A 13,532-nucleotide genomic window follows, 5' to 3' on the forward strand; every position below is an offset into this window, starting at 1 on the left:
AAGGGCCTCCTCAGTTATGGAAAAAGGTGTGAATCACCCTTCCCATCACCCTTCTCCTACCAATACAATTCTCTACTTCATGGGATTTGAGTTATTGGAATTTCACATAGATCATTGCTTGAAAGTAAATGAATGATAAGTGAGATTTCTTTTGCATCACCTGAGATGCTTTTAAGACACACAACCTGCACCGTTTCATAGATTTTAAGTAAGGGCCTCGGCTATAGAAAAAGGTGTGAAGCACCATTCCCTGCACTGTTTCGGTTCTCTACCTCATGGGATTTAAGTTATCAGGATTTCACATAGATCATTGCTTGAAAATAAATGAGTGATATGTGAGAATTTTTTACATCACCCCAAATACTTTTAAGACACCACTTGCACCCTTCCATAGATTTTAAGTAAGGGTCTCGATTATGGAAAAAGGTGTGAAGCACCATTCCTTGCACCCTTTTCATGAGATTTCGCATAGATCATTGCTTGAAAATAAATTAGTGATATGTGACAATTTTTTACATCACCCCAAATACTTTCAAGACACCACCTGCACCCTTCCATAGATTTTAAGTAAGGGTCTCGGTTATGGAAAAAGGTGTGAAGCACCATTCCCTGCACCCTTTTCATGGGATTTCACATAGATCATTGCTTGAAAATAAATTAGTGATATGTGAGAATTTTTTAAATCACCTCAAATACTTTTAAGACAACCCAAAGTCATACCGGAACACATCCCAAAGAGTATTCAATGTGTTTTGTCACTCATTTTGTCACTATGGTAAGGGCATCCGTTGCAGAAAAAAGTGCAAAGCATATCCTTCCTTACACCCTTTCCTACCCATACAAATATACTTTAGAGGATTTGGAACTACATGATTTTCACAATAGATCATTGCTTGAAAATAAATGATTTTCACAATAGATCATTGCTTGTGATTTTCACAATAGATCATTGCTTGAAAATAAATGGCCCGAACACATTCCGAAGAATCAGTTTTGTCACCATGATAAGGGACCTCGGTTATAGAAAAAAGGTGTGAAGCATCCTTCCTTGCACCCTTTCCTCCCTCTACAAATATATACTTTATGGGATTTGGGATTATTGGGATTTTGACGATAAGTCATTGAAAATAAACAAGTAGCTTGTGAGAATTTTTCGCATCACCCCAAATATTTTCAAGACGTGCCTGGCTGCATCCGGAATAGTTACATTCAATGAGTTTTGACTATGATGAGTGAGTAATTGAAACTTATGGATGGAGTTGGATTTCTCACAGACATCACAGCAGGCCCCACATAGCTTCCCCCTACACGAACTTCCTGTTGACGGGCAATTCATGTCTATTTTCTGAGGCGACCCATCTCATGGGTGGGGTTGGTGTTCCATGAACACATCACCTATGGTTCAGATGTTCCGAAGGGATGCATAGAACATACATACACTGAATATAAATCAAACATGCAGACATCAAACATAAAATCCATGATTATATTCTTGAAGAACTATCTTATGGGCTACGTTTATCTACATAACAATCAGAACATACACAATACTCGTAATGACGAATTTCTAAACCCATCAAAAGCTCAAGGATGGTATCCGTTCCTGCTAGCCGAAATTTACATAAAATATTTGTATCGATCGATTCCCACTTCCCATATTCGACAGTTCAGATGCGCCGTAGGGATGCCAATCTCTTCTCCAGATCTTCGACTTCTGAAGATTCAGAACTGCAAATGCAAAAGAAGGATTCTCAGAATACAGAAAAATCACAGGTAGTAAAGGAGTGGAAATGATGTCAACATGGCACATGTGAGACATTCCAGCCATGCTGGATATGATACAGCACATAAAATCAAAGTAGGCGTCTCATCAGGCGGCCAGAGAAGTATGTTTGCTGGGATAGGCTCCAAGAAGATTATAGAACTACAGATAATGGAGCAATAAGACATGTCCACTCTGGCAGTACTACATTCTCCATCATGGGACATGTTGGCATACCACATGGGCACAAGAAAACTGATACTTCAGAAAACTGACCAACGGTCCATATTCACCATATAAGAGTGTGGTCCACCTGATGAGCAGACTAGCCAGGTTTTTGGGTCATGCTACAAACACAGTGGGATCTGCCTGACCAACGACCCCCAGATCTCGCACATGCAGGATCATATTCAACATGTGAGAGTGTGGCCCACCTCATGAACTAACTAGCCTGGTTTGTGGGTCATGGCACATACACACTGACACGTCACCATGTCACATGTGTACAAAAGAACTGATAGTGTGTGTGTGTGTGTGTGTAGCCTGATGAGCAGACTGGCCAGATTTTTGGGTCATGCTACATACTCAGAGTGGGACCGTATTCAACACGTGAGAGGCCGTGGCCCACCTAATGAACAGACTGGCCTGGTTTGTGGGTCATGGCACATACACGTTGACGTGTCACCAAGTCACGTGTACAAAATAACTTATGGTAAAAAAAAAAAAAAAAGTGATCAACCAATTACCAGTAAGTTGAAGGTGGGGAGATTACCTTGCGACATTTTGAGTTTGAGGAGTTTCAACTTTTTTCCCTGCAATCCGACCTTTAGGAGCTGAAGATAGCTGCGAGGCAATGTCTACACCAATTTCATCGAGCACCTACACACGGAACATGAAACGGGTCACACTTAAGAGAGAAGACCCATGGAAGTAAAAGCTGTATAACGGCTTTCATGTCATGGTTCCTTCCTTTTCACATTATTCTCACCTGGTTGGTAAGTTCCTCTGTTTCCTCTTCTGCCTCGTCTTTGTCCAATGTCTCATCTATAGCCTCTGACATCATCTCAATCTGCACAAGGGATATCATATATGATTTTTTCTTCTTCTTTTTGTATATATTTACGTAAATTAAAGGTTTTTTATGCATCAAGACGGTTCTGATTCCTGATCGACAAAGTCTGTACAAGTGGGGCCCGTGGTTTAGGGAACTTGACAATTGATCTGATCATATATGATTTTTTCTTCTTCTTTTTGTATATATTTACGTAAATTAAAGGTTTTTTATGCATCAAGATGGTTCTGATTCCTGATCGACAAAGTCTGTACAAGTGGGGCCCGTGGTTTAGGGAACTTGACAATTGATCTGATGGGCCCTGGCATGGATGCTGCAAAATTAATAGACGACATTCTGATAGTCTGTGCAAGTGGGCCCCATGGTTTATGAATCTGGACTGTTCATCTGATGAGCCCTGACATGGATGCCACAAAAAACTCACATACACTTCAATTCTGATACAAAGAGTACAAGTGGGGCCCATAATTTTAGGGATATGTGCAGTTGATCTCATGGGACCACCATGCATACTGCAAGAACCTTCCAGGCACTTCAACTTTGATGATCTATGCAAGTGGGACAGATGGTTAAGTGATCTGGAGCATTGATCTGATGACCACATGGACATCACAAAAACCTCAGGGACAATTAGGCTGTGATGTGTCACCATACATGCATTTTCATTTCTTAAATATTTCTACTAAACTTTGACAACCTCATGGACACTTTGATTCTGATAACCCACAGAAACATGTTTCTTTTCATATTTCTCATATTTCTACATATTTCCACAAAATGTCTCCAGAATAATGTGTATATATTATAAAGCATCAAAAGCTTATGGACGCTTCATCCATTGAGATTTTTTATACCTGTTTCAATACGCATACTTTCCTATTTTATCATTCCACACATTGTGCAAATAACATGTATGTTGTATCCAGGTGGGATGTACCATGTCCTAAATCTGAGGGCAGTTTCCTCGCTGTGAGTACTAAATGAAATATTCACAATTTAATTTGCTCGTGCATCGAAATGCAGTGTAAGCTAATAAATATAAAGAGTATTGAAAGCTGGAGTAGGAATTAGTATCAACAAAAAATACCGTCATGTCCATTTGTGCTGACTGCTTCTGGAATTCTTGCATCACTTTGGCCTGCTTTGCTGGTGCCATTTGCTGAAAACACCAATGTATTTGGAAGGTCATAAGAGAATGTACAAGAAACATTATACTACCCTAGGAGACGAACGGTATTCTTCACTACTTAGAGAGGAAAAGGCAAGGTAAATGATCATGCAATAAACACAGATGACATGCATTGGTAAGCTTTGGAAGCTGTACACCTGAACTCTACATTTGATTTTTGGACATTGACAATCAAAGTTAAATCACATCTAATGGTCCGTTACATATCAGCAAAAGTACATACCTTATTCATAGCTGCCATTGCTTTGCTCGCACCTTTCATTCCAACAGAGATGGAAGTATTGGCATACATGGCCTGAAAAGATAAAATAAAAATACAATCAAATGCTGTTTATAGAAGCAGATAAATGAAAGCTAATTACAGAGAATTAACCACACTGTGTTGTTGTTAGAAATTCAGACCTGTGTATGAGTTGCTACCCCTCTGATCTGTGCACGACTCCCTTGCAAGTTGGTGATTTGCTGCCTCAGACGGACGAGTTGACGGGCCAAGATTCTAGTGGCAGCCTGGTGGATGCAATATGATCAAATAAATGGCATGAAAAGTTAAAAATGGAGGCCATAAGTGTTCCCTTCAGTAGCCAAAACCATACATATCTCACTTCTGAGTTGGAAACGCAAGAATAGAACGCATGATTTATGTGGTTCAGTTTCCATACCGCCCCAAATGCAAAAATTGCATCTAGTTTGATCGGAAGTCCCACCAATCACTATTTCAGCGCTATCCAAATGATTATTAATTAACTTTTGCCGAAATACCATTTCTTTTACCACGAAGAAAATGGGTTTAAAATGATTTCATATGTGGTTCAGTTGAAGCAGATAAATGAAAGGTAATTACAGAGAATTAACCACGCTGTGTTGTTGCTAGAAATTCAGACCTGTGTATGAGTTGCTACCCCTCTGATCTGTGCACGACTCCCTTGCAAGTTGGTGATCTGCTGCCTCAGACGGACGAGTTGACGGGCCAAGATTCTAGTGGTTTAAAATGACTTCATATGTGGTTCAGTTTCCACACCGCCCCAAATGCAAAAATTGCATCTAGTTTGATCAGAAGTCCCGGTAATCACCATTTCGGCGCTGTCCGAATGATTATCCCGCCAATCACTATTTCAGCGCTATCCAAATGATTATTAATTAACTTTTGCCGAAATACCATTTCTTTTACCACAAAGAAAATGGGTTTAAAATGACTTCATATGTGGTTCAGTTTCCACACCACCCCAAATGCAAAAATTGCATCTAGTTTGATTAGAAGTCCCGGTAATCATCATTTCGGCGCTATCCGAATGATTCTCCCGCCAATCACTATTTCAGCGCTATCCGAATGATTATTAATTAACTTTTGCCGAAATACCATTTCTTTTACCATGAAGAAAATGGGTTTAAAATGACTTCATATGTGGTTCAGTTTCCACACCGCCCCAAATGCAAAAATTGCATCTAGTTTGATCAGAAGTCCCGCTAATCACTATTTCGGCGCTATCCGAATGATTATTAATCAACTTTTGCCGAAATACCAATTCTTTTACCATGAAGTAAATGGGTATAAAATGATTTCATATGGGTTCAGTTTTTCACACCACCCCAAATGCAAAAAATAGCAGTTGGGTGGGAAGTCCTGCCCTACCACTATTTAGGCGTTTTACATCCAAATGATAAATAAGCTAACTCTTTCCTGTTCTGATGATGTTTCTTTTACCATATGGAAAATGGGTCTAAAATGACTATTGATTTAACTGATGAACTTGCCTCATTTCCAGTTTTCGCTGTCTTCTTTATCTCCGCCACCAATTTTTTCTCCTGCCATTACTCACATCCAAGTAAAAGTTATGAAGCATAAAACATGTGGGAAACTGTGAATCCTATGATATAACGTACTCATCATTACCAACCTCCAATTGTAGAGACGCAATCTCACGTTCAATGCCTGACAAATAAAGAAGCAAAAAAGTAAATCAATCATTTTCCAATGAACTATAATTGTGACAAAAAAGTAACAGGACCCATATGCAATATCTCATTCCTTATAAAAGAAAGCAGCTGAAGCTAAAATGTTGATGTATGGGTTAAGCACAGACTTTTTGTGATTTTTCAGGTTTTACTTGTATGTCAGATTTAGATAAACAGTTTAAACAGTGATGTTGTACTTGGAAGAAACCACCATATTGATGTTTGGTTGGATATGCCAGTTGGGTTGCACATGGGGCTATCAACCGGATGGGTCTAGGTCTGTCCGAGCCCGGTTTGCAAAGTAAAACCTAGGCCTAAGCCCAGCAAGGTATTCAAAATCGGTTACATAAGGGTAAGGGTCATAACCCTTACGGGGTCAAAACATTACGGCCATTATGAAAAAAGCCCTGTAACGGTCTTGTAACTGTTTTTTCACAAAATAAAAAAGGGTCGTAACGGCTGATAACGGTAACGGTGATGGCCGTTACGGCCACCATTACCGTTTTGTAACACCATAGAGCCCAGTCTAGGCCCGTGGCAGGCTGAAACAGACAGGACTAAGCTTGGCTCATGATGATTATACATGGCCCTAGACCAAGGCTTTGCCACCCACTTTTGTACAAGATCTGGGATGTCCATTGTATGATAACAATGCCCTTGAAACCCTAAATGGCAAGGACCTAGACTAGGCTGATGGGCTCTTAAATAAAGCCTGAGTCCAGCCTGGTTATTAACCACACTTAAAATTTTGGGCCCGGCCCTTGGGTCCTGCCTGAAGCAAGTAGGCTCGAAAGCCCCATGGGCCAGCCTGGCCTGTTGATGACCCTAACAGAACGAAATCCAGCGGATCAGATTATCAGTTGACGTAGGCTTAGGTGGTGAACACCTGGTTCAATTCCGACATATGGTTGGAGATGTAAGTGGGGTTGCTCCATTTTGAACACCTAATGATTTGGTGGTGAAACAAAACCATTTTGCTCATTTGAACTAGTGGTTCGGGCATGCATGCGGATGTCAATTCACAGAAATTGATTAGCTGCCCATCGTTCCTACACATTCAACCAACTCTATTATAGCATCTGACCCAGGAACTCCACTTCCTTGAACACATTTGGGACTATCAATTCCCAGAAATTGATTCCAAATGCAGACTCAACTAACTCTATTAGTTATAACTACTTGACATGTATTATGGGTTCCAACACATGAACTTCAATTTCTTGAAAGCATTCAAACGCAGGAGTGTACACAATACACAACAACAGAACAACCCCAATTTCTCCAAAACATAATCTGATCAAAAGAGAATTCGCAGAAAGTTATTTTTACCTCTTGTCGCAACTGACATTTCTCGTTTACTGGTTCTGAGTGCATCTGTGACAAGACAAAAGCAGATTGAATTTTGAAAAGAAAACCAATGTTAAAACAAGAGAAACCAATTTCAAACCATCTGAATCCAAAAATAAGAGTCCATTGCCTGGAATAAATAAATAAATAAACAGATAAATCAATACACATTTCGGTCTATCTAAATCCAAGCAAACTGCCACCAAAAATTATAAAGTTTCAAGAAGAATTGATGCAATTGGCAGGACAAAACCTACAAAACTTACCTTGTCTGCAGGGATTTTTTTAAAAATATAAATTAAAGAATATGTATTTAAGTCCAAAGGAATTCTCATTACAATATGAGCATGACTACAATGCACATGGAGAGCACCGACAGTCGGTGCAGCTGATTATCTCCCACAATTAAAAGACAGTTGTTGGGAACTTTGCAAGCCTTTCCAATCGCGAATTTTCAAATGCCATTTTGTAATGCTTGTTAAGATTCCCGCCCACCATTATTGGATGGTTGGATACAGGTACGCATTGACTCTTTGTGCACACTGTGCACACACATCTTGACCCTTATAATAGTATAGAAATTTCAGTAAAAATCAATACAGGAAGGGGGGGAAAATCAAACCCCAAAAAATGGAAAGTAAAAAAATTAATTTAAGCCATCTAAATTCAAATGAATCCCAATTAAAAAAAGAAAATCAAAATTTTCAGGAAGAATTGGATTAATGCAAACCCCACGGATGGAATGACAGAACAAAACCCTCGAAAATCCACAGGACTTACAGAAAAAAACACCTTAAAAGACCCAGAAATCAAAATCAAGACATACCACTTCCAATCATTTGAATAGTAACAGATTCTCACTAAAAATATAATAAATGCAAATAAAAATCAATATAATTTGCACAGAGAAACCCTAAAAATCTTCAAAAAATACCTGGAAACAACCCAGAAATTGAAATGTTAAGTATGTCCATTTCAGATAATCTGAATAAAAAACCCATTCTCATCCAAAAATATAAAAATTCTAGAAATGAAGAGATAGGGCGGCATTGAGAAAACCCTAGAGAAACCCTACAAAAACCATACAACTGAAATTTGAAGAATGTCCATTTCAGATAATCTGAATAATAGAAAAAAAAAGGCCATTCTCATCCAAAACTACAAAAATTCCAGAAATGAAAAAACAGAACGGCATTGATAAAACCCCAGAGAAACCCTAAAAACCATACCTTTGGCTGAGGTTTTCTTCTTGAAAATGTTCATGGTGGCGTTCTGCCTGTGGCTAGAGAAAACCCAGATCTTGAAAGGGCCGAATCAACGCTTTGGATGCGCTGATCGCTCAGATCTGCAAGCCTCTGTGTCGGGTTCTATCTGCTAAGCTTCAGGTACAGACAAGCGAGCTTGGAAGAGCGTGCTCTCTTCTTTTTCTCTTCATAAAACCAACGGATACTCGCCAAAGTAGCCGTTACAAATTTCACATTACCAAAATGCCCATGCCCTTTTATTTTAATGATATGTAACACGCGGTTCGAAATGATATTGGGGCTTTGACTCTTGTGAGAGCTATCCAGAGCAATCCAGGCCGTCAAATCGATAGCCCGATTCTGTATGGATGGAGATTGTACCGCAAATCATAATAATAAAAATGATAGTAGCCGTTGATTTTCGAGGCGGATTGTGTAGTTAGGCACTCACCATCCTTTACCGTTGTGTGAAGATTCAGTGAGGCACACCGTGATGTATGCGTTTTATCCACACCGTCCATCCGTTTTTTCATTTTATTTTATGGCTTGAGACCAAAATTTAAGGATATCCACTCCTCGAGTGGGCCACACTGCAGGAAACAGTGAGGATTGTACCCTACTGTTGAAAACTTCTTAGGGGTCACAGAAGTTTTAGATCAAGATGATATTTGTGTTTTCCCTTCATCCATGTCTGTATGACCTTATGAAAGGTTGGATGGCAACCAAACATCACGGTGGGCCCTAGGAAGCTTTCAACGATGGACGTCATTGTCTCCACTGTTTACTGTGGTGTGGTCCCCTTAAGCTTTGTACATATTTCAATTTTGGACTCATTCAGTAAAATGAGCTGAAAAAACGGATGGACGGCGTGGATAAAATATATACATTACGGTGGACCCCACTGAGTCTTCGCACCACGTTAAAAGGGTGGTGAGCGCCTCACTACACAATCCGCGTACCCTTTGAATCTGGACAGTCTGGACCACTCATTACTCTGCGTTTAAGCGTCCATTTTATAGCCGCCTGTCCTATGGTTAGGACTCCCTGGCCATGTGATTTGCTCGTGCTAACAAGTTATGCCCCCACATTGTGCCCCACCAATTTGGATGGTTTGGATAGCTTTTCACGTGTGGCACGTGTAAATATTTTGAGCACGAGCAGAAAAATTTTGATACTCTAGAAGAGTGTGATGCATGGTATGCAGGCACTTATAAATTACTAAGAAATCACATATGTATAATGTAAATAATTTAAATTAAACTGTACCAACTGTGGAAACCGGTTTAGATGAATCATGGACCAAAATTTAGGCCTATTCGATTAGCTGACTACCTGATTTGTAGACATTTATTGGACGGTTAAAATTGAAAATATCCAACGGTCCTATTCAAAAACATGTGTCCACGAATCAGAGGTTAGGATTGTCCAAACTATGTGATTCTTCACATGTAGATTATATCCAGTAAGTACTACAGCTTGGCTTATTTTAGTTGACCTGTCCGTTGGGTACAATTTTTGAGCGCCCACTTATCAAGCATCACAATCAGCGTATCCGGTGCTTAGTAGCTTTTTCCCGCTGTAAATATCAGCTTTTACCCACATGTTTTTGTGAACTATCCCAATTAAATTAATTTTTTTTTTTTTTCCTCAAATGATAATACCGCCAGAATTCAAACCCATTTTTTGAAATCTTCTATCATATTCATATAGGAATATCTAACCATCAAAAACTCATTTTTTGGAATCCCCTCTCCTTTTCATATTAGAATACTTTATCATTAAAAATCCATTTTCTAAAATTTTTTTATTTTCAAATCGTAATACATTTCTATCTAAAATTCATTTTCTGAAATCCTCTCTCTTCTTCATACAAAAATACCCTTTCACTAAATCGGTACTTCTTTTTATTCATTTTATTTTATAAACGGAAAATGAAAATGGTGCCTCTATCGAAGAAACAATGCAACATAGGTATATTTGAACAAATTATCTTAAATCTTAAATTGAAAAAATTTATACTTGTGATGCTCGGTCAATTTCAAGAAGTACTCATTCAATTTCATGTGAAGCTCAGTCAATTTCATGTTAGGATCGGTCAATTTCATGTGAAGCTTGAGTATCTCCATTGCAGTCATTGATCTTACCTAAATTACTAGGCTGGAACGGCCGCAACAACCCCACGCCATTGGCCTTTAATCCACCTAGGTTCATCACTTCCAGCTCATTGCATACGAAGTGTTTCGTCAATTTCACGAAGTGCTCGGTCAAGTTTGAGTTAAGAAGAATGACAGGGTATCCCGATCTTGCTTTGAGTAGCAAGACTTGCTACTAAAGTGACGTCACCAAGTTAAGTGGGTCCCATTATGATGTGTGTTTTGTATCCACACTGTCCATCCATTTGGAGAGAACATTTTAGGGCATTAGCCAAAGAATAAGTCAAATCCAGAGCTCAAGTGCACCCACCACAAAAAACAGTAAAAAGAGTGAAGCCCACCGTTAAAACCTTCCTAAGGCTGACATGAATCAAACATTTAAGACATATCTCACTATTTAAGTGTTTCGTATCTCACAAGTGAGACATGTTGGTTGATATCATCGGTATTTAAAACACCATAGCATTTCTCTATTGGATGCCTATTGGGCACTACCTCCATGGGGGCTCGACTAGAAATGGTTGAGCTAACATATATAAATATATATATATATTGATCCCTCTTACTAGAGGCTCTGTGGGGCCACCATGAAATATGTGCCTCATCCACACCGTTATTTTGATAGGTCATTTTAATACACAAGCCCAAAAAAGGGGGTAGTATTGAAGGCTAAGTGAACCACACTACATAATCCAATGATTGCAAACATATATTATGGTAGGCTTTAAGAATGTTTCATTGGTAGGTGTCATGGTCGCTGCTGTTTTCTACCGTGTGGTCTATATAAGCCTTCGATATGCTTTCTTTTAAGTCTGGTACGGTGAAATGATAAAAATATATAAATAAATAAATAAAATGAAAGGACAGCATTACGGTACGCCCCACGGATTCCTTCAAAGGACCGTCCGTCTCTAGGGGTATACCAAGGCCGCGTCTCTCTCTACTACCGTAGAAAAGTGCATCTACGGTCCTAGTGGAAAGAGTGAATTTCACGTAAAGAGCATGGTGGACCCACGATGATGTATTTGTTTCATCCATGCCGTCCATCTATTTTTGTAGATCATTTTATGTTCCATCCCAAAAATGAGAAGGATATAAATCTCAGGTGGACCACACCACGGGAAAACAATAGTGACCGCCCCAGGGCATTTTTGTCCGGCGAATTCGTTGAGGCTGAGAAACACCGATTTTGCGACCGTGGGGCCCACCTTGATGAATATGTTGTATATCCACGCCATCCATCCATTTTTACAGCTCATTTTAGGTTATTGTCCCAAAAATAAAGTCGATGTGGATCTAATGTGGAGCACACCACAGGAAATAGGGGAGAATTGAATGCCCACCGTTGAAAACCTCTTGTGGGCTACAAAAGCTTTGGATCAAGCTGGTATTTGTGTTCTCCTTTCATCAATGTCTGTGTGACCTTATCAACAGTTTGGACAGAATACAAATTACGGTGGGGATATGAAGTTTTTAATGGTGGCCGTTCAATCACCACTTTTTCCTCTAATGTGGTCCACCTGAGATTTGGATCTGTTTCATTTTTTGATACATAACATAAATTGAGCTTAAAAAATGCTTGGACGGTATGGATATACAAAAAACACATAAAGGTGGGCCCACGGTCACGGCCTCACCGAATCCGCGTATCGAGTCCTTCGTTGGACGATTCAGTAACAGCGCGATCCCATTTTTAACTTGCGTTGATAATCCCGCCGAACGTCCACGGCACGCTTGGCCCATGTTCAATGATCAGAACCATTCATCCGGCGATCCTCAATGGAGCCGCCAAAATGATAAATCATGTGGACCCACAATCGTGACCGTCCAACCTCTGGCAAATGTGCAGCTATCGGACGGTTGAGATTGTCCAATGGAGTGATATCTTCATCATGGAAGATCCAAGATGGAACACCGTATGAACGGTTCAAAACACTACAAGTGGCCATTTGTATGGTTGAGATCGGACCAGCCATCGTCTCTTCACCTTTTAACAAATATTATTTGGTGCGGTGCAACCACAAGCGTTCAAAATATTGACGTTTTCCTTTTCATGATTTGACGTTTTACTAGCGGGTCTGGAATCCGTTCACACGTGCGTGAGATCTGGGTCGTTGTCAGGATGTCCAAGTAGCCCTAAAATCAGGCTTGACTGTTGATGTGTGACCCACCTGATCAGCATAAGCGTGTGGCTAGCGTCCGGAACACATATGCCTCGTGATCTGCATGATGAACGGTCTGGATCTATCACACGTGTGCTACGTCCAAGCCTTCCCAATTCTAGTGCTTGCTTAACCATCAGGACCCTAGGGAGGGTGCCAAACGCTACTGCAAGGCTCACATCCAACCAACGAAACCCAATCTTGGCCGTTCATCATGCTGTGGTCAAACAAATGGGCCCAGGCAAAATGCCTCGTTGATCAAAGAGGAGAAGTGCTGAGGAGGCCTGCCCAGCTAGATGCTTGGCCACGCTGCTCCCTCTTCTGCCCATGATCTGTACCATTCATCTAGAAGTTCCCACCTTCTGTGGGCCACTTGAAAAATATCTCATTGATCAGATGTCCTCATTGTCCACAGGAACTGATTTTTTCGACGGTTGTGTCTAATCCACCTTTGTGTGGACGGTTAGATCTTTGATGGGGGAACCCAGCATGGGCCCAGTTCAACAGCCCAAGCCCATGCTGACTTCCCAAAATTGATAAAATCCCAATCTCCCACTTGAATATTCCTAACCTATTCGTTGATCAGGTGGACCACACATGCACAAAGAAATATACATTTTAGAAGAATGAAATTAAGGGTTGGGATGATT

The 13,532-nt window shown here is 40.1% G+C and overlaps 1 protein-coding gene across 1 annotated transcript; it reads right to left on the minus strand.

The window, feature by feature from the left end:
* Nucleotides 1–1,462: 1,462 nt before the first annotated feature.
* LOC131220804 (vacuolar protein sorting-associated protein 2 homolog 2) lies at nucleotides 1,463–8,754 on the minus strand. Its single transcript, XM_058215654.1, has 10 exons — nucleotides 8,553–8,754; nucleotides 7,306–7,350; nucleotides 5,919–5,953; nucleotides 5,776–5,826; nucleotides 4,426–4,530; nucleotides 4,247–4,318; nucleotides 3,922–3,993; nucleotides 2,751–2,831; nucleotides 2,535–2,641; nucleotides 1,463–1,728 (listed from the first exon to the last, which is right to left on the minus strand). The coding sequence occupies exons 1-10, from the start codon at nucleotides 8,584–8,586 to the stop codon at nucleotides 1,668–1,670; spliced, it is 663 nt and encodes a 220-aa protein (XP_058071637.1). The 5' UTR covers nucleotides 8,587–8,754; the 3' UTR covers nucleotides 1,463–1,667.
* Nucleotides 8,755–13,532: the final 4,778 nt, after the last annotated feature.

The sequence above is a fragment of the Magnolia sinica genome, chromosome 12 (assembly GCF_029962835.1).
Source record: "Magnolia sinica isolate HGM2019 chromosome 12, MsV1, whole genome shotgun sequence".
NCBI classification, from domain to species: Eukaryota; Viridiplantae; Streptophyta; class Magnoliopsida; order Magnoliales; family Magnoliaceae; genus Magnolia; species Magnolia sinica.